This window comes from Camelus dromedarius, chromosome 27, assembly GCF_036321535.1.
Source record: "Camelus dromedarius isolate mCamDro1 chromosome 27, mCamDro1.pat, whole genome shotgun sequence".
Taxonomy (NCBI): Eukaryota; Metazoa; Chordata; class Mammalia; order Artiodactyla; family Camelidae; genus Camelus; species Camelus dromedarius.
In genome coordinates, this window is record NC_087462.1 from 5,983,885 (window position 1) to 6,007,619 (window position 23,735).

Below are 23,735 nucleotides of genomic sequence, written 5' to 3' on the forward strand. Positions count from 1 at the left end.
TAACAAAAGTTGACTAATTAAGAACAAGCTTTGTAGAAATGGACCAATCAGGAAGGAGAGAAATAACCAATCAGGAGTGAGGGAAATGGACCAATGAGGATTGAGCTCCATGCAAATGAAGTACTACAAGTGGACCAATCAGGAGTTAGGGAAATGGACCAATCAGGAGTGAAGGAAATAACCAATCAGCTCAGTGAACCAATAGAGTTTTAGGGGTAAGTAAGCTGTTTCAGAGGCAAAAAGTGAGATAGAGCCTCTGGGAACCAGATGGTGCTGACAGGAGAGTAGTGGCCCTGCCTGGGGGTCCTGCCAGTCTTTTTATGGGGCTTCCCACCTCAGTAGTAGGGAATGAACCCAGGACCTCGTGCCTGCTAAGCATGTGCTCTGCCACTGAGCTATACCCTTCCCCCAAATTCACTTATTTTCAGGGAAACTTGATCTCACTGCCTTAAGTGGAAACCAGCGTTACTTGCCATGAATGTTTGTTTTAGTTGAATTTATGAAGGTCCAGTCAGATGCTGTTGCTGGCAGAGGCTTTGAGCCTTAGTCATGCTCTTCTTTTTTCTAAAATAGGAAGATGAGCAAGCATCAGAGTGGTGTGAAGGGTGTGCCAGCACTACCTTGAGACTTCCCTCTGTTACAGTCAAAAAGATACCAGGGAAGTCAGGCACTGTCAACTGTTGCCAAGTCTGTGCCTCCACCTCCTGAGTCCCACCCCTTCCTTGGGGGACTTGGATCCAGTTTTGGATGCCTGGTGTATCACCTCCTTGGAGAAGAATGGAGGGGAGAGGACTGGGTGCGTGTAAAAGGCGCCAGCTCCCTGTCAGATGTGTGCTCTGACATGACTGTGTATGATCCTCCTTGACCTGTTCTGACTTGTCCCGCCAATGGCCACGACCCCCACACTGACCGGGACTTTTTTCCAGCAGGAGACCACTGTCCGCGGCTCCCGTGAAGATGTCCACTCCAGACCCACCCCTGGGTGGAACTCCTCGGCCAGGCCCTTCTCCAGGCCCGGGCCCCTCCCCAGGAGCCATGTTGGGCCCTAGCCCGGGTCCCTCACCTGGCTCCGCCCACAGCATGATGGGGCCCAGCCCGGGGCCTCCCTCAGCAGGACACCCCATCCCGACCCAGGGCCCTGGAGGGTACCCTCAGGACAACATGCACCAGATGCACAAGGTAGGGATCCCTGGGCCCACTGCCCCGAGCCACTGAGTCCCTGCGATTAGAGACCGGAGGGTGAGCAGCGAGGAGCAGCGCGTTGGCGGCTGACCCACCCTGTCTCTCACGTTAATGAGTGAAAATGTTCGAATCCTAATAGATGGCTTATGGCCCATGGTTTCCTCCCCTCGGGCTGCTTGGCTTGCCTGGGTGATTCACGAGGCACAATAGCGGGTGCCCTTTAACCCTGCTGGATCCTGACCTCCAGCACTGCCTGCACTGAGCAGGGTGCTTTTGCCAGTGAGATGGAAAACCCGCTTTTAACACAATTAGCTTTCCTCTTTCTTGTGTTTCTGGGAAGTGGTTGAAGGAAATGAGGAAATACCCTCTTAGGTATCCTCAGCTAGAAGAAAAGGTGACATTTCCAAGCATCAGGGGCCACAGGAGGCTGTCATGGTAGAAGATGTGAGTGGTATGGCCTGGGGGGGAAGGGGCCTCTGCTAACCCCTCTGACCTCCCTACAAGGGCAGTCTGTGTGTTTGTACCCCATTTTACTGAGTCCCCCTCTCCCAATGCATCAGGTGTAGGTGGGTATTGTGCCCATTTTGCAGACGAGGAAGTAAGGTCTCAGAGAGATGGTCATTCAGCGAGTTGGTGGCAGAGCCATCCCATCCCTCCCTCCCTCACAACACCTCAGGCATGTGCCACCTCAGTGGCCTCCAGCACAGTGAGGTGACCCCCCCAACTCATTTCCCATATATTTCTGTCAACTTTGGTACCGCATCTGTCTTGTCACCTCCCTCGTGGGAAGCTGTTGGTGCCCCCACCCCGCTGGTTTAGGCCAGCTTCTTCTCTAGTACGGTCCCATTTTTCCCTCTCTGCCCATTTTGTTTCTTCCTCTGGGACATGTGACACTTGTCTGTCAGACTCCTGCCATGTGTCTGGTCTAGGAGCAGAGGCCCCCACCCTGCCCACACAGGCGAGCCCGTCAGTCAGCTCTTCTGGTCAGGGAAGAAGGAGCAGGGGTGGGCTCCACCCTGGGGTCTGCTTGGCATCCTGATGGCTTCTCCTGCTGGTGAAGCTGCCACTTGTGCTCCCAGCCAGGGGCCCTCTCCTTGTCCTCTCACAGCACACCCTGAGCTGTAGCTGACTTTACTGGGCCACTTGTTTGACCAGAGAGCAGGACATTCGTATTAACTGAGCCTACAGAGTGCCTGGAAGGGTCTTGGAAAACATCCCCTTTCCCAGCCGTTCCATAGAGGGAGTGTTTAGTGCCAAGCATCAGAAGGGGAAAGGTATGTTTTCCTTCCACCAGGATTTGATCGTGCCCCTTAGGAGGGACAGAATGATGCAGCACACAGCCTCCTGCTCAACAAGTAGGGAGGAGGCCAAAAGCGAGGACATTCGACATATTGTTACCGTACTTCATGGGCAGGCATTCCTGTGTCTAATTTATAGTCTCCAAGAAAGAGAGTCCCTGATCTGAAGATCCATGGTGACAAGGTCTTCTTGTGATGATGAACAGGGAGCCTGGTATCCCGGATAAAACTGTTCCTGACATGGAGCTGTGTGTGTCCTTCCCTTGTGAGATGTTGGCCATCTGAAGCTGTCTCCCCACCCTCCCCCTGGTGTCCTAGTCTAGATGTCCCCTTGCCTCTTGACCATTAGTCTCCAGGCCATCACCCTCCCTTGGGTGGCATTGTCTTATGCATCTGCGTTGACACCTAAGTAGATGTCGGGACTGTGTCTTGGACCTAAGCCACTTGGTCGTGTTGGCAGTTCAGTAAATGCTGTGGTGGCTTTGGACAGACATTTTCAGTGACATTGAACTTGTCTCAGGTGATGCTTTTCTTGCTGCCTCTTCCTGTCCCCCCTTGCTGATCCTGCCTTGTGTGTCCACTCTTGTAGCCGATGGAGTCCATGCACGAGAAGGGCATGTCGGATGACCCCCGCTACAACCAGATGAAGGGGATGGGACTGCGGTCAGGGGGCCATGCAGGCATGGGGCCCCCGCCGAGCCCCATGGACCAGCACTCTCAAGGTATGGTTTTGTTTCTCTTCTTTCCTCTTCTTTGTCACCCTCTGGGAGTCCTGAGGTCATTTGCCTAGCTGGGTGTCCCATAGATGGATTCAGAGGATCCAGGACAGTTGAGCCCTTTGGAGACCCTGCCACAGAGAGCTGGTTAGCTTGGGCTTGGCTGGTGCCCTGTTCAGGCCGTCTTGTCTTGGAGCCCCCAGGAGAGCGAACACTGGAGGGGCAGACCTGTGGTCAGCACTGGGGGTTAGACGAGGGCTGGGCAGGCTGGGCTCCACAGCAGGGCAGCTCTGGTGCCACCCAGGAGCATCTTAGAAGTGCAGGTGCCTGGGCCCCGCTCCAGACCTGCTGAGTCAGGATCTCGGGAGAGGGGCAGGTCTCTGTTTTAACAAGCCCTGCAGGTGACTTTTCCAAACAGGGAAGTTTGAGAAATGATGGAATAGATGACCCCCTGTCATGGAGTGGGAAGCTCAAGGGCTCTGTGGATAACGGAAATGAGGGGAGTGGGCCTGGCCAAGCCGAGGGGCAGGCGGACAGGCCCAGAGAAAGCCTGGATCTGCATAGTGTCAACTTTAATTGTTGGCATGTTGCTGAAAGGTGGGTCAAACCAGTGCAGCTGTGCAGGCTGCCGTGCAGGCTGCCAACCAGGCTGTGAGGGTGTGCCCTCCGGGTGCTTCTTCTTTGATTTATGAGAATGAGACATTTGGCCATCCCCTGTCTCAGGGTAGGGACTGGTGTGTGCGGGGTGGTAAGATTACTGTCCTTGCCTTAAAAATTACTGGACGTGTGTTACTGAGTGACTGCTTGTATCCACGTTTCCCTGCAGGGTACCCCTCACCCCTGGGGGGCTCTGAGCACGCCTCCAGTCCGGTTCCAGCCAGTGGCCCATCCTCGGGCCCACAGATGTCGTCCGGACCAGGAGGGGCCCCTCTGGATGGCGCCGACCCCCAGGCTTTGGGGCAGCAGAACCGGGGCCCGACCCCATTTAACCAGAACCAGCTGCACCAGCTCAGAGCTCAGATCATGGCATACAAGATGCTGGCCCGGGGGCAGCCCCTCCCTGACCACCTGCAGATGGCGGTGCAGGGGAAGCGGCCGATGCCCGGGATGCAGCAGCAGATGCCAACACTACCTCCACCCTCCGTGTCCGCAACAGGACCTGGCCCTGGCCCTGGCCCTGGCCCTGGGCCAGGTCCGGGACCAGCACCTCCAAATTACAGCAGGCCTCATGGTAAGGCCTGCTGCCTACGGTCCTTGGGTTGGGGTGGGGTCTCAGAGCGCACTGACAGGAGTGTGGGCATCAGTGTCTGGAGGCAGGGCTACTGTTATGATAAATGCTGTTTCTCTAGCTCCCCCTTCTCTCCCTTGGTGCCCACAATGAGAGGCATGTTAGGTGTGTCCCTTGGAGCCAAGGCTGTCCCTGGGGCAGGGGGTGGCGCTGGCTGTTTTAGGTAGAAACACAGGACTCATTTTATGCGCTTGTTTGTTTCTCCCTGGATGTAGGTATGGGAGGGCCCAACATGCCCCCCCCAGGACCCTCAGGCGTGCCCCCCGGGATGCCTGGCCAGCCCCCCGGAGGGCCTCCCAAGCCCTGGCCTGAAGGTAAATTCTGGTGACACATCTGTGCCCTAACTCCCTAGTGGAGCTTTCATTGTGCAACCCTGAGATGAGCCTCGTCAGAGCAAGCAGGCCGAGGACCTGTCCTTCCTTCTTCCTCCTGTCCTCTTTGGGTCTCATCCGGCTTGCTCGGTTCCCAAAGGCTTGGGTTTGGTTCCCTCGCTTGTCTTGTGGGTCACGGTGACCTGGTGTCTCTAAGCTGATAGTGGGAAGAGAAGGATACTTGGGAATGAGTCCACTGTGTGATTCAAGAGAGGCTGAGGGGAGGCGCAGTTGCAGCTCAGACACTGTCCTCCAGGACGGCTGACCCCTTCCCTCCTGGGAATGCTCCCCAGCACCGTGGAGGGCAGGCAGGATGACAGGGCTCCCCAGTGTTCTGTATAAAGTGTAGTCATCAGTATTTGAGGGTCACATCTGTTGGGTCAAAGCAGTGGATAAAACAGGCTCATTCCCCATCCTCTTGGAGCCTGAGGTTCAGCGATGGGCACTGAAGAGCTAGTCGCTTAAGTAGGATTTCCTTAGAGCTGTGGTGGAAGAAAGTCAGGGAACAGCTGGTCCTGTGAGGTCACACCAGGGTCAGCACCCGGGCCAGTGGGAGACTTGGGGGAGGGCCATGTCGGCTGGAATCCAGAGGAAGCTCAAACCCCAGGGCAGGAGGGCTTTTCATTTCCACCTGGAACTGACCCGGAACTCAATGCTGTGTTCTTCTTCCTGACTCCTCCCCTGCCCCAGGACCCATGGCGAATGCTGCTGCTCCCACGAGCACACCTCAGAAGCTGATACCCCCGCAGCCGACGGGTCGCCCCTCACCTGCACCCCCCGCCGTCCCGCCGGCTGCCTCCCCGGTGATGCCGCCCCAGACACAGTCGCCGGGGCAGCCGGCCCAGCCCGCCCCCATGGTGCCGCTCCACCAGAAGCAGAGCCGCATCACCCCTATCCAGAAGCCACGGGGCTTGGACCCGGTGGAGATCCTGCAGGAGCGGGAGTACAGGTGAGGGTGCTGCTGCCTGGTGTCTCTACCCAGGTCAGCCCTGAGACGCTGATGTGGTTCACAATTCTAGAGGCCAGTGGGTGTGCAGCCAGAAATCACCCTCCTGCCTCTGTCCCCAGCCTCCCAATTCCCTGGTGTGCATCCTTCCAGAGAAATTTCTGTGTGTATACAGGCAGACGGTACATGATGTCCCCATGTGGTATATGATGGGTGTGGTCCCCAAATGGTGCGTGATGCGCGCAGTGTTCCCTCCCATAGCAACATATCTTTGATCATCCCCTATTTGTACAGAAAAAGCTCTTTTTTTTTTTCTGGTTGCATTCTGCCTGGTGGCTGAACCATAACTTATTTAGCCAGTCAGGAGACTGACTCCCTGAATGGACAACAGATGGTTCTAATCTTTCATTAAAATCATGCTATGATAAATACACTTACATGCCTCTCGTTTCACGCATGTGCACTCACGTCAGAATAAATCTGTAAACATGGCATTATTTAGGTATAGGGGATTTCCGTGCACATGGAAATTTCATAGATTCTGCAAAACTGCTCTCCATGGAGATTGTTCAGGTACACATTGGAATGAAAGTGCCATTTCTCCTCACCACCAGTGTATTATCCAACTTTTGGCTCATCCCTCACTCAAAAAGCTCCCCAGCAAGTTTTGCGGTGGACATCTCTCGAACATCGCTAGTTGCTGTTTGCTTTGCCAAGGCCTCTGGGCCCCAGGTGCTGTGTGAGATGCCTGGTGCACAGTAGGTCTGTATCACCCTGTCCCACACTGCTGGGGGTGCCTGAGATCCACTCCCATAGCACCTTGCACTCTCCGTTTCTCCATTGCATTTATAACTGGTTCAGGGCTGGCCTCCCTTGGTGAATGTTAGCTCCATCAGGGGAGGGGGCTGTGCCTCATTCACCGTAAATCCCCAGATACATCAGTAAATCTTTGCCTAATGACTGTCTCCAGGGTGCATCTCCAGCTGTGATGTGCCCTGGAGCACTAGCCCCTGTACCCAGGTGCCTCCCCTCCAGCTGCATCTGGATGGCTTAAAGTTGGCCTGTCCAGATGGCCTTATGCCCCACACTTTCCCCTCCTGTCTCTGTTCCCAGGCATCTACCATCCAGCAGCTGAGTGGACCACAGACCCTGTGGCCTCTTGACCCTTGCTTGCACTTCTTATCCCCGGTGTCCCCATGGTGCATGCTCTTAGCTCTTTTCCCTCAATACTGTTCACCCTGCCATCTGGTGTGCACCTCTTCCTAGCCTCCCTGCTCTCATCCTGACCTGCACAGTGTGTTTCCCACAGAGCTTTTGAAGACTCTTTTTACAATTAACTTACATTAGATCTGTTCCCTGGGTTAAAACTGGCTTCCCATTATCCACTGACTAACCCTTTTCTCTTCAGCCCCTGCCTAATGCTCTGTCCTCACCTACCTGACTCTCCCCAGTCCTCTCTCCATTGAACAAGTTAGACTTATTCCTGCCCCATGGCCTTTGCACATGCTGCACATGACTCCTTGTGGTTATTTAGTTTTTATTGCCAGTCATCACCTTATAGAGGCCCTTCCCCCACCACCTCTCACCTCCAGCCCCTTCCTCAAAGTACTTCTCTGGGATTACCATGGATACTTAATTTTTTAACTCTTTTATGGCTTGTCTTCCTGATAAAGCTGTGAGCTCACGACAGCAGCAAACAGCCCTGTTAGTCTTTAATGCTGCAGCCCTGTACCTGGAATGGTCCCTGGCACACAGTAGGTGCTTGATAAATAAGTGTGAAAGACTTAAGGGGATTATCACCCTTATTAAGACCAAGCCTGTAGGGTTGCTCTGCAGGTTCTCCTCAGTTTATAGCTGAGTTCATGAGGCTCACGGGCTAGGTAGATTCCCAGGGCTGGGATGGAGACCCTGGCCCGCCTGACTCCAGGGGCCGGCTCATGCTGCTGAAGTGCCGTAGGTTGGCTGTGCCCTGTCAGGTTTCCTGTTTGCCGCGGCTCCCAAGACCTCCGTGCTGCCCTCCTGTGTGTGGTCTGTGCGGCAGCTGGCATCCTTTCCTGAGCCATCTCCTGTCTAGTGACTAGTATCAGCCTTCGTCGAGGGATAGATTCTCCTAAGGCTACAGCTTTAAAGAAAGGGAACAGGTGGGTTCCTTGTAAACAGGCGAGACCTCTCATCACCTGTCCTCTTTTCTGTCTTTGCACCCTAGGCTACAGGCTCGCATCGCACACCGAATTCAGGAACTTGAAAACCTTCCCGGGTCCCTAGCCGGGGATTTGCGTACCAAAGCGACCATCGAGCTCAAGGCCCTCAGGCTGCTGAACTTCCAGAGGCAGGTGGGCGCAGGCGCGGGCTGTTGTTTCAGGAAAAGGGCCCTTTCTGTTGATGTTTATGCTTAGATTAGAGAGCTGCTCACCTGGCAGTGATTAAATGTGCCCTGGCCATTGACAGCAGCAGTGCCCATCCCTACTCACTGCGCTCCTGCCTCCCCACTCCCTGCCCGTCGGGGGACGTTGACCGTTCACGGGATGAATAAATGTGGGTCTTCCCTCAGGTGGCAGTGGCCAGTCTGAAGCAGGGGACTTGGATGGGTCTATTTCTGAGGGTCCTTTACTTTCGAACGACCTGTGAGAAATGTTGTTTGTGGTTGAGGGAGGGCAAACCTGGAGACCTGCAGGCAGGAGAGGCTCTGCTGGGTGTCCAGAAGCGGCCATCTCCTCACTGTGCGTGCCTCACGCATGAGCACCCCTCCCATGCCCCACCATGACCTTCCCACACACGCATTTGTGCTTCCGGATCCTTCTGGGAGTGGCAGCACCTGCCTAGCTTGCGACGTGGAACCGCATGTATTGCGTGGACATCCCACAGTTGTGCCCGTTGCCAGTTTCTCCTCTTCCTTCCTGAAGCTGCGGCAGGAGGTGGTGGTGTGCATGAGGAGGGACACAGCTCTTGAAACGGCCCTCAATGCCAAGGCCTACAAGCGCAGCAAGCGGCAGTCACTGCGTGAGGCCCGCATCACCGAGAAGCTGGAGAAGCAGCAGAAGATCGAGCAGGAGCGCAAGCGCCGGCAGAAGCACCAGGTGCGCCGGGTCTCGGTTCACAGCTCAGCCCGTGTGCTTCTCTTTTCTGTTCGTTATAATGGTGTTTTAGAGACTAAGAATACGTCCGCGGACAAAACCATATAGTAGGGGAAGGTGGGTCATAATCAAATGCACGTGTAACATGCTGGGAGGTAATAGGGTGTAGGGAACATGAGTGGGGATAAGGAGTGATAGAGGAGCCATTTACTCAGGATGGGAGGTTCTCCCTGCGGAGGTGAGGTCTGAGTGGAGCCCCGAGGGAGGGAGCCACGCAGACGTGTGTGCAAGGCGCTTTCCAGATCGATGGGGCAGGTGCAAAGGCCCTGGGCCTGGAATGGGTCCCAGTGTTCTGTAGAGAGCAAGGATCCAGTGACTCCTGTCCCATAGTTATTCTGGTCTTTTGTGTGCATCCTGCAGGAATACCTCAACAGCATTCTTCAGCATGCCAAGGATTTCAAAGAATATCACAGGTCGGTCACAGGCAAGATCCAGAAACTCACCAAGGCGGTGGCCACCTACCATGCCAACACAGAGCGGGAGCAGAAGAAGGAAAACGAGAGAATCGAGAAGGAGAGGATGCGGCGGCTCATGGTACAGTTCGCCGTCAGAACCTGGTCCCTTTGTGGTTCACTGGGTGTCACAGGCACGGGAATCGACCGCCCAGGGTTCCTTTTGGGTATTTTGCTGCTCCGAGTTAGAGGCAGGACAGAGAAAGAAAGGGCTTGGGCTTAGGAGTCCGAAAGACCTGGCCTCAGACCTCTGCTGGGTCACTCCCACCATCAGTGACCACGTGACCTTGGCCAGTTAGCTGGCTGCTTTGTGCTCTCTGGAAAGTGGAGGTGGACCCGCTCCTGGTGGGAGAGCCCCCAGTGCTGTGAGTCCGACTCCCACCCCGACCCTTTGTGTCTGATCACGTACTCACAGAGGGTTCTCTAGTCGGGCCGATGTTGACAGGCACTGCTGTGTGGTCGGGGCCATGGTGGTGAGAAGGGTGCAGTCCCTGCCCTGGTGGGGCTCGTGCTGGCCCTGGAAAGACAGATGCCCAATTGGAACAAGCCAAAGAGTTCAGATGGTGAAAAGCACACTGAGAAGAATGAAGCAGGACGAGGGAGGGGATGGTCCAGGCCGGGTGGGCCTGACCCTCAAATGCAGAGACCTGGGGGAAGCGTCTCCCAGCAGTAGGGGAGCCGAGGGCAGAGGCCTGAGGTGGGAGAATGCCGTGTGCAAGGCCCAGCCAGTAGCCCCTGGAGCAGCACGGTGCAGAGCAAAGTCAGGTCGGAGTCCCAAGGACAGTCACGTAGGGCCTTGCAGGCCATGAGGAGGGCTTTGGTTTCAATTCTGACCAGGATGGGAAGCCTCGGGTGGGGCTGTAAGCTGAGGGAGGGGGCACACGACGTGGTCCGGTGTTTTCTCAGAGAGCTGGGACAGGCTTGCTTCGGGGGTCTGTGAGAGTGATGTGGCGCGCAGACTAGGTGGAGAGCAGGGTTGGGATCTGGGTGTGTTTGTGCTCAACAAGGACAGGACTTTCACATGCTTCTGGCAGGAGCATGTCTGTCCAGCAGGTCCTGCGGGGCCTAGTGCTGGGTGGGAACTGGGGAAACACTGAAGGGGAGCCAGTAGTCATGTGAAGGGTGTGAATACAGCACAGCTCCGGGTGTGAGCTCGGTGCTCCCTAAATGGGTGCAGCTGCTATTTAATAACAGCCCTGTGGGCTTCTTGACTCTGGTTTGGATGCCAGAGGCCTGGTGTGTGTGACAAGCACGCCCCGTAACCGCACGCTTCCGCAGGCCGAAGACGAGGAAGGGTACCGCAAGCTCATCGACCAGAAGAAGGACAAGCGCCTGGCCTACCTCTTGCAGCAGACAGACGAGTACGTGGCTAACCTCACGGAGCTGGTGCGGCAGCACAAGGCCGCCCAGGTCGCCAAGGAAAAGAAGAAGAAAAAGAAAAAGAAGGTGCGCCCCTCGGTGGGACTGGAGCTGCTGCGTTTGCGCGTGTGCCTCGGCCTCCCCGTCAGGGAGTGACTATGTCTCTCTTCCCTTCCAGAAGGCAGAAAACGCAGAAGGACAGACACCTGCAATTGGACCTGACGGCGAGGTAAGAAACCAGAGCTTTCTCTTTGTGGAAATGCCAGCCCAGCCCCAGAAATTAGGTCTGTTTCATCTTTAACATATTTTTTTCTCTTAAATTATTAAAGCTGTATATGGCAATGGTAAGAATCCATGTGTGTCCTCTGCCACACTCCCCCTCCTCTGTTCCAGTCCCCAGAGAGGACACTATGTGCTCTTGGCTGTGTTTCCTTCCAAGCCTTTTTCTACGCGTGTGCTGTTATCTATGTTTCAGTTTTTACTTTAAAATTTCAAACTCACAGGAGAGGCGTAAGAATGGTACAGAGAATTCCTTCACCCAGGTTCCTGCTTTTCACATGTCATGTTTTTCCTAAACCATTTGATAGTCAGATGCAGTTGTGACGGCACCTATTGCTTCTGTGTGTTTCAGGACGTACGTCCTAAAAGCAGGGCTGTTCTTTTCCTTGACTGTACAAGGCTCAAAACCAGGAAATGAATGTTGATGCAACGCTGTGATCTAATCCATAGCCCTTGTTAAGGTTTCACCGGTTGACCCTCCAGTGTCCTTCACAGCAACAGAAAGCCCTGAGGTGACGCAGGGCCCTTCTCCCTGCGTCACATGGAGGGGTGTGGCGTACAGCTCTTCCCTCACTGGCGATGTTAACCTTGATCTCTTGCTGTCTGCCAAGGCATCTCCAGCTTCCTTTTGTAGTTATTAAGTACCTTGTGGGGAGCTGCTCAGACTACGTAAACAGACTGTAACTCAAACTTTCACCCAGCTGGTTTCTACATCCATTATCTTTGCCTGTATCAGCTTTTGCAGTAATGGTTACAAAATGGTGATTTTTCCTCCCCATCATTCCCTTTGCATTTATCGGCTTTTTACAGGAAGGAAAAGTTTTCCCTTCTTTGTTATTTGGTCTGTGGGCCATAGTTTGCCAACTCCTGGTTCTGACTCATGGATTCTTATTTAGTTTAATGGATTTACTTAGTTTAATTCTGCACTATTATCATTTATTTTGATGCTCAAATGTTTCCAGTTTGGGCAAGTAGGAGTCCCTTCACATTGGCTCCTACATCCTTTGATGTGTCCCCATCAATCTTTGAGGGCTTTCTGACTTTTTCACACACAAAAACGGCCCAGGCTTATCTTGTCTCCCTGCCTGAGTCCTGGACTCAGCCATTTCTCCAAGAGCCTTGATTTCTTTAATCAGAAGAATACTCAGAAACCAAGATCCAGGTGTGCTCATTACCACCGAAGTGTCATTGCTTCTGGGCCCTCTCAGCAGACAAACCTAGGAAACAGATGTATGTACGCACACACAGCTGCATTGCTAATTATACATATTAACAACCTTGAGGTCACACTGATTTCTCTCATTGTAATCCAATACCACGGGGTTCTCTCTGTCATTCTCCCTGTCCATATTGTAATAGTCTCAAACCTGGCTCCCATCTGCCACTCATTGCTCGGTCCTAGAGCACACAGGAAGCACATTCAGAATGGCTAACGAGTACCCCCCTGCAGAAGAAGCCTCCTAGCTAGAGGTCAGTGTTTGGATTGAAAGTACATGCTCCGAATACCGCGTTCAGAAGATTAGTTCTCTCTCGTGCCCTCATTCGTGAGGTTCCCCCCACCCTTGTTGGTTTTATTTATTTGCTCACCGTTTGTGTATTTAGTTTGTGAAATACTAGCCTGGTTCCAAAAGTCAGAAATGTGCAAAGTGACCCAGAGAGGGGCTGCTGTCCCCACAGACCCATCTTTCCCACAACCTCTCTTCCCCCTAAAGGCAGCCATTCTCACTTAACATACTCATTTGGAAGAGAGGTGTATGAATAAAAAGTGTTTCCTTTACCCCCTCCTCCAGCCTCTCCTCAGTCCCACTTCCCGGAGGGAAACCACAAGGAACTGTCGGTGTGTGTGCTCTGGGACCCTTTCTGTGCACGCACTGCCGGATGGCTTTTCACCCCCGCCTGGCACTGTATTAGCCTTTCCGTGTTAGCTCATGCACACTTACCTCACTAATGTCACTGTGTTTGAGAGGTGACCATTGCTTGCTTCTTAAAATCGTAAATGTAATAATACTTCTTGTAGAAAGAGCCTTAAATGATAACATGAAAAGTGCAAGCCCCGTGGTGCCTGTCCTCTCAGGAGCCTGCATACTGACCCCTGGGTGTTTCCTCTGCACCCTTCCAGAAACCTTTGTGCTTACAGTCTTTGCTTTGTTTGGGGACCCTTTGGGTCAATCTAGACATAGCTACACTTTTCCTGCTTAGCAGGGTATCATGGGCCACTTTCCATGTCAAGCCATTAGTTCTGTTTTCATTTTACTGTATTCATATAGTAGAATCTATTTCATTGTTCTTACTGAGAACTATTTAGGTTGCTTCCCATTGGTAGTTGTTACAGAGGTCCAGCCCTGAGCAGCTCGGATGCACAGCCATATCCCCACTCCCCTGTTGGTGGCTGTTTCCATTGTTTCCTGTCTTTCTATTGCACACGTTGTAATGAGCCTCCTTGTATGTTACCTTTTGATGCTCTCTTCGCTTGGGCTGCCATCACAAAACACCTAGGTGGCTTAAAAGATGGAACTATGTGTTCTTATAATCCTGGAGGCTGGAAATCCAAAATCAAGGAACAGCAAGATTGGTTCCTGGTGAGGACTCTTCCTGGCTTGTAGACTACTGCCTTCTGGCCATGTCCTCACATGGGGGGAAAGAGAGCAAGTGCTGGTGTTTCTTCTAGAGGCACTGATCCCATCATGAGGGCCCCACCCTTATGACCTAATTTAACCCTGATTACCTCCCGAGGGCCCCATCTCCAAATACAGTTACACTGGAGAGCTGGGGCTTCAGCATGTGAATTTGGGAGGGAATACAATTCATTCCATAGCAGATGCACACTTTTTCTTATTAGCCTGGTTCCCAGAAATGAATGACGATAGTGATTAAGTCAAATATGTATTTACTTCATGTGGTTTTATTTGAAATGTTAAATTGAAATTTCTTAAGGGAAACTTGGGCTTCCATTTTACTGCAGCACATAGCCTTCACAAGGCCATTTGGGGGTATTCAGAGGGAGTCCTATAGCAGGAAAGTGTGGTTCAGGGAATTCTGTTGGGTAATCACAGCAGCTGCTCATCCTGTTTAGTAACGGGAAGCATCACTTGATGACAGCTGTTGATTGTCCTTGTTCTCGCCCATTGGTTCTCAGCCTTGGCTGGACACTCGAATCACCTACGGAGCTTTGGAAAAACAGGGAGGCCCAAGCCCCACCCCAGAGCAGTTCAGTCAGAATTGTAGGGATGGGGAGGTCCCACCATCAGTACCCTAACTGCTCCCAGGAAGGACATGGGGATGAAAGTCACTGATTGAGGCAGCCCTCAGAGCTTGTTCGTGGGGGTAGGGGGTTGCCGTCCCCCTCTGTGGTGGGCTGCTTTAGGATGGGATTTTAACATGCATGGAGACAAATCTCTGCTGTGGGCCAGTGTTAATGGCGAATGCAGCTCTAGAGGGAGGGGTGTAAGTTCCTGGTAGATACAGACAGAGGTTTCCATCCTTATCCTTGTCCTGAAGGTCTTCGCCCGGAAATTTGAAGATGTCCTCCAAAGTTGATAACTCAAAATAAGAAATCAAGGAATTCCATATTTGTTGCTAAAAGGAAGTTGTTTTATTTTTCAAGTATTCTAGTTAGTTGTTTAACAGAGAAGAATAAGAATCCCTGATGAAGCCTACAAATACAGTATAAATAGAAAAAATCAAGGGCTAGGAGAATGGGAATAGTGTAATCATTTGTGGGGGAATACCTGAGTCCTTGTTTCTTACGTGTGGAATTGATCTGGAAGAAAGCACTGGAAACTGATACTGTTGGGGGGTCATGAAGACACATTGTCAGATGAGGGGACAGGGATGGGGTGAGCCCACACTCTATACTTTTGAATTTGGGGCTATATGATTAAATTATCTATTTGAAAATGTGTCTATCAGTTCCTTCAAAGAAGCAGCTGTCATCAGTGTGTCATATGTATTTTTACTGAATGATTAATACACAGTTAACCTGTCTCCACAATCGTTGGTCACATTTGTGTGCTCTTTTTTGAGCATGGAGTTGGGATGGCACTTCCCCAGTTGGCCACAGTTAGCGGACGCCCGAGGCGTGGGCAGGACGGAACCTCAAGTCACACGTGTGACTCTTTTTCAGCCTCTGGATGAGACCAGCCAAATGAGTGACCTACCTGTCAAGGTGATCCATGTGGAGAGTGGGAAGATCCTCACCGGCACAGACGCGCCTAAAGCAGGGCAGCTAGAGGCCTGGCTGGAGATGAACCCTGGGTGAGTGGGACCTCATGTCCCAGATGCAGCGGGACCTGAGTTAGCTATTGGCCTCATTCAGGGCATCTGGCAGCTGGGAGTGATTTTGCTTACATTTGAAACAGGCCAGTTTGCTAAGAAAAGTAAGTCATGCTGGTTCTGGGGAGATTTATATTAAAACACCAATTTTTTTTCTAGGTATGAAGTAGCTCCAAGATCTGATAGTGAAGAGAGTGGCTCCGAAGAAGAGGAGGAGGTAAGAGTTCACTTCCTGGCCGTCGATCGGGCGCTATGACCCCCTCCCGCTCCAGCCAGGCATCTTATGGGCCAGGGGGTGGGCAGAGGGCAGCTGAGGCCCCATCCTGGCTGAAAGTTGGTGCTTTAGAGCTGCTCTGTCCAATACAGTAGCCTCGAGCCACACAGCACTGCTTCCATTTTAATTAAATTAAATGTAAAAGTCCTCAGTCATACTAGTCACATTTCAGGTACCCAACAGCTCTCCCCTCCAGAAAAATCAGTATGAAATTGTGAGCAATAGGTCATGTACAAGTTTGCCCATTATAATCTGTTCTTTGGAAACATTATAAATGGTCACATTTATTGTGTATCTTCTCTGAATCATTTAATTATGCCAGATTATGGTGATGTTTAGATTTTCCCTGGTTGACAGGCTTTGATGAGAGCCTTGTCCCTCTCTGTCTTGGACGGCCTCCTCAGGAAGGGTGATTCAGAGGGAGCCCCGGGGCTGCAAGTAAAAGTGTTTAGAGCAAAAATCTGAAGGCAGGGCTCATTCTGCACAGTTAGCATCCAGAAGGGGGTTCTCCTGCACTCCTCCTTCAGCCGGGGTGTGAGTGTCTTACAAGGCTTTTAAAAAGCTTTGCCACCTCCCTCAGTTTTGAAAAAGGGAATTTTAACGGGCACATCTTTGCCATTAAGGTTAAACATTTTTTCAGGTATTCACTGACCATTTAGATTTCTTCTGTGAATGGTTTGCTTCATATGCTTATTTCTCATCTGTTGTGAATGTTTTTTAACTGAATTTTTAAGTGTTCCTTGTGCATTTACCCCAGCCCGAAATCAGCTTGATGGTCACCCATGTCTTTCTTTTGGTTTGGTAGTCCTGTTTGCACTACCCTCGCTAATACCTCTTCAGGTATCTGGGATTTGGGTAGGTATGAGGTGAAGTACATTCCTCCCCCTCCCAGGAGAATTAAGCCAAGTGGTATACTATTAGTCCATCCCTTCCCCATTGACCTGTGATATTTTAAAAAATTAATATATTAGGTTTTTATATCCACTGATACATTTTTAGGGCTACCTGTTCAGTTTCTTTCTTTTTTTAAAAAAAATTTAAATTTAATTTTTTTTTTTGGTTTTTATTTTATTTATCTATTTATTTGAGGTATAGTTTATATACTTTTCAGTTTCTTTTAAAATTCTAATGATTCTTAGACCAATAGCATTTTGTTAAAATTTTTAAAATAGCTTTATGGAGATATAATTTACAAAGTATAAAATGCACCCATAGTAAAAGTATAATTCATTGCTTTTTAGTGAATTTATAGAATTGCACAGTCATCATTCTATACCAGCTTTACAATGTTTCTGTCACCCCCAAAGGCTTCCTCCCACCCGTTTATAATTTGTTCTTGCTACCTCCTCCAGCCCCAGGAAACCACTGGTCTTTTCCAGAATTACACATAAATGGAATCATACAACATATAGTACTTTGTGCTTGGCTTCTCTCACTTAGAATGCTTTTGAGTTTGATCCATGTTGTCTGTATATCAAAAGTTTTATTCCTGAATCATGTCGGATTGTATGGATATACCACACTTAATTGATTGACCAATTGGGCATTTGTGTTTTTTCCATGTTTTGCAATTATGAATAACACTGCTCTGAACATTCACATACATGTCTTTGTGTGGATATGTGTTTTCATTTGTTTTAAGTAGATGCTTAGGAGTGGCATTGCTGGGCCATATGGTAAGTTTATGTTGAACTTTTTAAGGAATTGCCAGACTGTTGCCTAAAGTGGCTGTACCTTTTTCACAGGTTCCAGTTTCTCCATATCCTTGACAACACTTGGTATTATCTGTCCTTTTCATTATAGCCATCCTAGTGGGTGTGTAGTGGTATCTCATGGTTTTGCTTTGCATTTTCCCAGTAAGTAATGATGTTAAACATCTTTTCAAATGTTTATGCACCATTCATGTATTTTCTTTGTTGAAAATCTCTTGAAGTCTTTTGCCCATTTTTAATTGGATTGTTTGTCATCTCATCATAGAGTTGTAAGAATTCTTCCTATATTCTTGATACGTGTCTCTGATCAGATATATAACTTGCAAATGTCTTCTCCCAGTCCGTTTGCCTTTCCCCCTCCCCTCAGTGCAACATCTTTTGAAATGCAAGTGTTTCATTTTGATGAAATTCATTTATTGATTTTTTTATTTTATGAATTGTGCCTTTGGCATTGTATCTAAGAACTGTTAGAAGTCACGAAGGTTTTTCTCTTATGTTTTCTTCTAGAAGTTTCATATACAAGCTCTTATGTTTAGGGTCACAGTTGAGTTGATTTCTGTGTGTGGTCTGAGGTACAGGTTTAAGTTTTTTGTTTTTGCTTTTTGCATATGGATATCCACATCACCATCATTCTTTGCAACTTTGTGGAAAATCAGTTGACCATAAACGTAAAGGTTTGTTTCTGACTCTCAGAGTTTTTCTGTTAATCTGTCTGTCTCTGCGCCATGACCACACTGTCTTGATTATTGTTGCTTATAATAAGAAACGAGGCGGCATTAGGCCTCAATCTTCTTTGCTCTGTTGGCTTTTCTGGATCTTTTGCATTTCCATATGCGTTTTAGGGTCAGCTCATCTACAAAACGGCTTGCTGGGATTTTTATTGGTATTGTGTTGAATCTATAGATCAGTTTTGGGAGCATCACATCTTAACAATATTTAGTCTTCCAATCCATGAACATGAAATGTCTCCATTTATTCTGATCATCCTTAATTTCTCTTAGCCATGTTTTGTAGTTTTCAGAGTACAGTTTTTGCTTTTTGCTGTTGTTACATTTATTCTTAAATATTTTATTCTTTATGCTACTGTGAATAGAATTTTTCTTTATTTTCAGATATTTTGTTGCTGTTACATGGGAGTACAATTATATACATTGTAGATGTTGTGTTCCACGAACTTGCTGAACTCATATTGGTAATTCCAATAGGGTTTTTTTTGTTTATTTGTTTGATTCCTTAGGAGTTTCACATACAGGATCATGTCATTCATAAATAACCATAGTTTTACTTTTTCCTTTCCCATCTATGTGCCTTTAATTTCTTTTTCTTACCTTATTTCACTGGGTAGATCCTTCAGTACAACGTTGAGTAAAAGTGTTTAGAGCAAATATCCTTGGTTTGTTTCTGGTCTTAAAAATAATGCTGAAAGGAAAAACGGTAATGCAGTTGGTCTGTCACTGTTGCTTGATGTTGGCTGCAGGTGTTCCATAGATGCCCTTTGTTGGGTCAAGTAAATTCTCTTCTGTTCCTGGTTTATTGCGAGTTTTTATCATGAGTGGGCTAGATTCCGTCTCATACTTTTCTCTACTAAGCCGATTATATAACTTTTGTCCTTTGTCTGTTAATGTGCTTTATTACGTAAATTAATTTTGGGATAGGTCCAACATTGTCGTGGTGTATAGTTTTTTCTGTATATCACTGTTTTTATTTTGTTGAGGGCTTTGGGGTGTATGTTCATGAGGGATACTAGTCTGTATGTAGTTTTCTTGAGATAGCTTTGTCTGGCTTTGATATTAGGTCGACATTGTCCTCCTGGAATGAATTAGAAAATGTTCTCTTCTTCCCTTTTTTCTGTAAGAGGTTTGTGAAGGATTGGTATACATCTTAAAACATTTGATAGAATTCATTAGTGAAGCCATCCGATCTTGCTCTTTTCTCTGTGAGAAGATTTTTAATTACTATTCCAATTAGCTATTACAGGTTTTATTCAGAATTTTCTGTTTCTTGAGTCAGTTTTAGTGATTTGTGTCTTTCTAGAAATATGTCCATTTCACCTTAGTTATTTGTTGGCATAAAGCTATTTATGGTAGTTCTTTATTACTGTATCTCTATGGGACTGGCAGTGATATTGCTTTCATTGCTAATTTTGGTAAATTAGTAATTTGTCTTTCATTTTTTGCTAGTCAATCTAAGCTTAGGTTATTGATTTGAGACCTTTTTCCCACTGATTTGTGAGTTTAAAGCTATAAAGTTTGCTCTAAATAATGCTTAAAGCTGTAACCCATAAATTTTGATACGTTGTTTTTGTTTTTATTCCATTCAAAGTATATTCTAATTTCCCTTGTGATTTCTCTTTTAAAACACACATTTAAGTGTGCTGTTAAATATGAAACATTTGATGATTTTGTAGATTTTCTACTTTTTATTGCTAATTTAATTCATAAGAATATGCTTTATATGATTCTAACTTTTTAAAGTTTATTGAGACTTATTTTGTGGCTTAGCTTCCTGGCAAATGTTACATGTTCATGTGGATAGAATTTTGTAATTTTAGAATGAATATTCCATATATTCACAGAATATACACAGAATATTCCTGTGTATAGTCGGTAAGTTAAGATGGTGGATAGAGTTGTTCAGGTCATGTGTATCTGTGCTGAGTTTTGTCTAGTTTTTCTATCACTTGCTGAGAATAAAGCAGTAGAATCTGTAATGATTTTTGTTGAATTGCTATTCTTTAAATTCTGCAGTTTTTTGCTTTGTGTATTTTGATGCTTTCTTCATAGGTATGCTTAGTTATATATTTCTGATGTTTTTAATATTTTGTCATTATTAAATATCTCTTTGCCTCTAGTAACATTTCTTGCATTAAAGTCTATTTTGTCCAATATTAGTGTGATCACTCCACCTTTTATATGGTTACTGTTTGCATGGCATACAGTTTTTCATTCTTTTACTTTAAGCCTGTCTGTCCATTTGAATCTAAAATAGCATGTAGCTAGATCTTGCTTTTGTATTTAGTATGACAGTGTCTTCCTTCTGGTTGAGTTTTAGACTTCACGTGTAGTGTAGTTATTGATATGACTGGGTTTATATTTGCCATTTTGCTATTTCTTTTCTTTGCTATTTTTTTTCTTCCTTTACTGCTGCCTTTTGTGTTAACTTTATTTATTTATTTAATTTAATTTATTCTGTATGTTTTAATTTTTGCTACATTTTTAAAGTTATCCTGTTTGTAGTTGCTCTGGGGATTGCATTATGCATCTTAATTTATCATCATATTCTTCAGGTTAATACTAAGTACATTCTGGTAAAGTATGGAAGTTTTGTTCTAGTTTAGCTCCATTTTCTCTCCTTCCTTTGTGCTGTTATGGTCACATATGTTACATCTATATATGTTATAAACTCAACAGTATAATCTTCTAATTAATAGCTTGTATAGTCTTATGACTTAGTCTAAAAAAATTAGAAGAGAAGAAATCAGAGGAAGTATATTTAAAGTCTTTTATACTGATACATTTATTTACCATTTCTGATGTTCTTCTGATGTTCTTTATTTCTCCTTATGGATTCAAGTTACTCTCTCCTGTCATTTCCTCTCGGCTTGAAAGACTTCTTTCAGCACTTATTATAAGGCACGTCTGCTAGCAGCAAACTTCTCTCAGTCTTTATCTGGGAATGTATTACTTTAGCTTTCATTCTGGAAGATACTTTAGCTGGACATAGAATTCTTTGTTGCCAATCTTTTTTTTCCTTTTGAATGTATCATTTCATTGCTTTCTGACCTCTTGTTTCAGGTGAGAATTCAGCCACTGAAGAACTTGATGCCCCTTTGTACTTGGTGGTTCATTTTCTTTCATTCAGGATCTTCTCTTTGTCTTTGGCCTTTAACAGTTTGGCTGTGAACTCCCTCTTTGTGTTTATTCCCCTTAGTGTCTGTTTAGTTTCTTGGCTGGGTAGTTTCATGTTTTTCATCAAATTTGTGATATTTATCATTTCTGTCCTTTATTGAGATTCTGTATTTGTTGATTTATTCTCCTTTAGGATGGTTTCATTTATTTCTTTGAATATATGTACTGTCACTTTGAACATATTTATAGTAATAGCTGCTTGGAAGATTGTACGTTAAATCTACCATCTGGGAACAGAGACAAGCTCAACTGACTGCTTTTTCCCCTGAGTTTGAATCATACTCTCCTTCTTTTTCTCTTGTCTTATAATGTTTAGTGGAAGCCTATTTTAGCCACTCTGGATTCTAACTTCCAGTCCTGTGGGTTCCTTTTGGTGTTTTTATTTGTTTAGTAGATAATCTAGGCTGAATCTCTGGATAGAATTGTTTCCCCTGGATGTGTGCTGCTTTTGGTATCTCTGCTCAGTTGATTGTTTCTGTTTTTTTCTCATTTTCATCATTAATCCTGGTTCTTTAGGAATGGGCTGTGTCTCTTCATAACTAAGTAGTCATCCAACGACTGGGCAGAGATTGTACTCAGATACCTGTGCCAGCAAGGCTTCTGTCTCCTGCAGTGGATCAGTGTGTGTGAAGAAAATGTTCCAAGTCTGGGCCATTTTCAAGTCAACCCTCGCTTTTACTTTCTGCTGGGCCCTTTCTCATTTCTTCTGTACACGTGCACAGCCTCAGCCAGTAATATGCTTTCCCCGCCTGTGGCTGAGGTCCTCACCTCCACTGACAGTGCTGCTGGCCCGGGCATCACGCACTGCTGCAAAATAACTAGGTCCCCAGCAGCCTCAGCTGCCAGGCCTTGTGGCCTCCCCACCCCAGTGCAGCCTTCATGTTGGAGCTGGGGGTGGGGGAAGTGAAAGCACCCCCAAGTGAGAACGCTGCAGACTCCTGCTCTTCTTACCCAGAGCTCAGTGGTTTTTTTAGGCATTGATGCTTCTCAGACTCCTGGAGCTCTGAAACGGTTGTCTGTGCCATTTTTATCCAGCTTTAAGGTCACTTTCTAGGGGAAAATTTGCTGACCTCCTCACTAGGACTTAGCCAGGATTCCCACCCCTGTTTTAACTCCTGACATGGTAATATCAACCAGGATAAGTCTTTACCAGGTGGTTTTTTTTTTTTTTTGGCCATAATGTTTGTGCTGTCCTCACCTGTTCATTATTCCAGATGATCTATAAAATCATTTTATATGCTCCAAGGGAAATCCCACTGGGTTTTGATTGAAATAATTTAACAGATTAATTATTGATTTTTTGAAAAGTTTTATAGCAGTTCCATTAACACACACATTTTGTGTGATTTATACAGGAATACAAAGATGGTTTAATATCTTTAATATTGGGAAATGTATGTGAGTGTATTTTATCAGTCACACCAAATCCCCTTTATTATCTGCTCTGTAAATGGCGAAAAAGTATAATGAACTATAACACTCATACTTAATTCATAAGTTTATAGAAAACCTCTTAGTAAACAATGATGCTTGTTGTCTCCAGTATTCTTTGACATATTTTAGACATTCTGGCCATGTCAGTAAAGCTGGAAGTAAATCAAGAGCAATAAATATTGAAGGTTGCCTATAAAATGTTTGATACCTAGGAAATTCAAGTGAAAAACTGATTTAGTAGTGTACATTGTGTAAGGGGAGCTGGTGCGGGTGGAATCTACCAGCAGCAACACAAGTACAGAACACTGAGATATCCTCAAAAAGCAGTGGCAGGATACTGTGCTAGGAAGTCTGGAAGTCATATACTGAGCAACTAAAAGAAGATGCAAATAAAAGGCATGACTCGTTTCGGGATCGGAAGCAAGCATGAGGGTTATAAAACCATCACGTGTTTCCAAAAGTGTCTTCTCCCCCAGGAGCCTGTGCCCATCCCCGGGGGGTGACCTGAGGTGACGTGGGCTGGTCTTTCGGTAGGAGGAAGAGGAGGAGCAGCCGCAGCCAGCGCAGCCTCCCGCCCTGCCTGTGGAGGAGAAGAAGAAGATTCCAGATCCAGACAGCGACGATGTCTCTGAGGTGGACGCCCGGCACATCATTGAGTAAGGCACCCCTGCCAAGCTCCCCCTCTGCCAGCTTCCTGCGAGGTGGCGCCGGCACAAGCTGTTGGTACCCCAGCTTCTCCCTGGACCACACTGTCGAGCTGGCAGCCATTGTGGGACCACAAACACCAAACTGATTTACTTCAGGTTTCGCTGATATTCATAGGGATTTAATGATGTATCTTCCATTCACGTGGTTCATCTTGTGTCTAGGAAATTGGTTTACAACAAAGGCCGCCTTATTCTTGTGCCCTGGCCCCAGCCCACCCCACCTCCTCCCTGGAAAAAAATTTTTCCAGCATCCTGTGTCTTCCACAGGTATTCCGTGCATCAGTAAGCATAACACATATCTGTTTTCCTTTTCATTGCACAAGTGTATCTGGGCCACTGTGTTCTTCCCCTTGCTCCTGTGTCTGTACACACGGGGTGTCTTGCTGTCCTCTGCATCCGGCTG

The 23,735-nt window shown here is 47.5% G+C and overlaps 1 protein-coding gene across 2 annotated transcripts in view; it reads left to right on the plus strand.

Annotated features, from left to right (window-relative positions):
* Positions 1-23,317, plus strand: part of SMARCA4 (SWI/SNF related, matrix associated, actin dependent regulator of chromatin, subfamily a, member 4) — a 36,070-nt gene extending 12,753 nt beyond the window's left edge. The window contains exons 2-14 of one of the 2 annotated variants that reach the window (XM_064480236.1): positions 930-1,179; positions 3,070-3,202; positions 4,023-4,427; positions 4,700-4,798; positions 5,546-5,804; positions 8,008-8,134; positions 8,705-8,878; positions 9,296-9,469; positions 10,666-10,833; positions 10,925-10,975; positions 15,149-15,279; positions 15,457-15,514; positions 23,160-23,317. In XM_064480236.1, coding sequence (XP_064336306.1) covers positions 958-1,179; positions 3,070-3,202; positions 4,023-4,427; positions 4,700-4,798; positions 5,546-5,804; positions 8,008-8,134; positions 8,705-8,878; positions 9,296-9,469; positions 10,666-10,833; positions 10,925-10,975; positions 15,149-15,279; positions 15,457-15,514; positions 23,160-23,285 — 2,127 coding nt within the window. In that variant the 5' untranslated portion in view covers positions 930-957 and the 3' untranslated portion in view covers positions 23,286-23,317. Of the gene's footprint in view, positions 1-926; positions 1,180-3,069; positions 3,203-4,022; positions 4,428-4,699; positions 4,799-5,545; positions 5,805-8,007; positions 8,135-8,704; positions 8,879-9,295; positions 9,470-10,665; positions 10,834-10,924; positions 10,976-15,148; positions 15,280-15,456; positions 15,515-23,159 lie in introns of both variants that reach the window. The other variant, XM_064480235.1, reaches the window with a different exon arrangement.
* Positions 23,318-23,735: the final 418 nt, after the last annotated feature.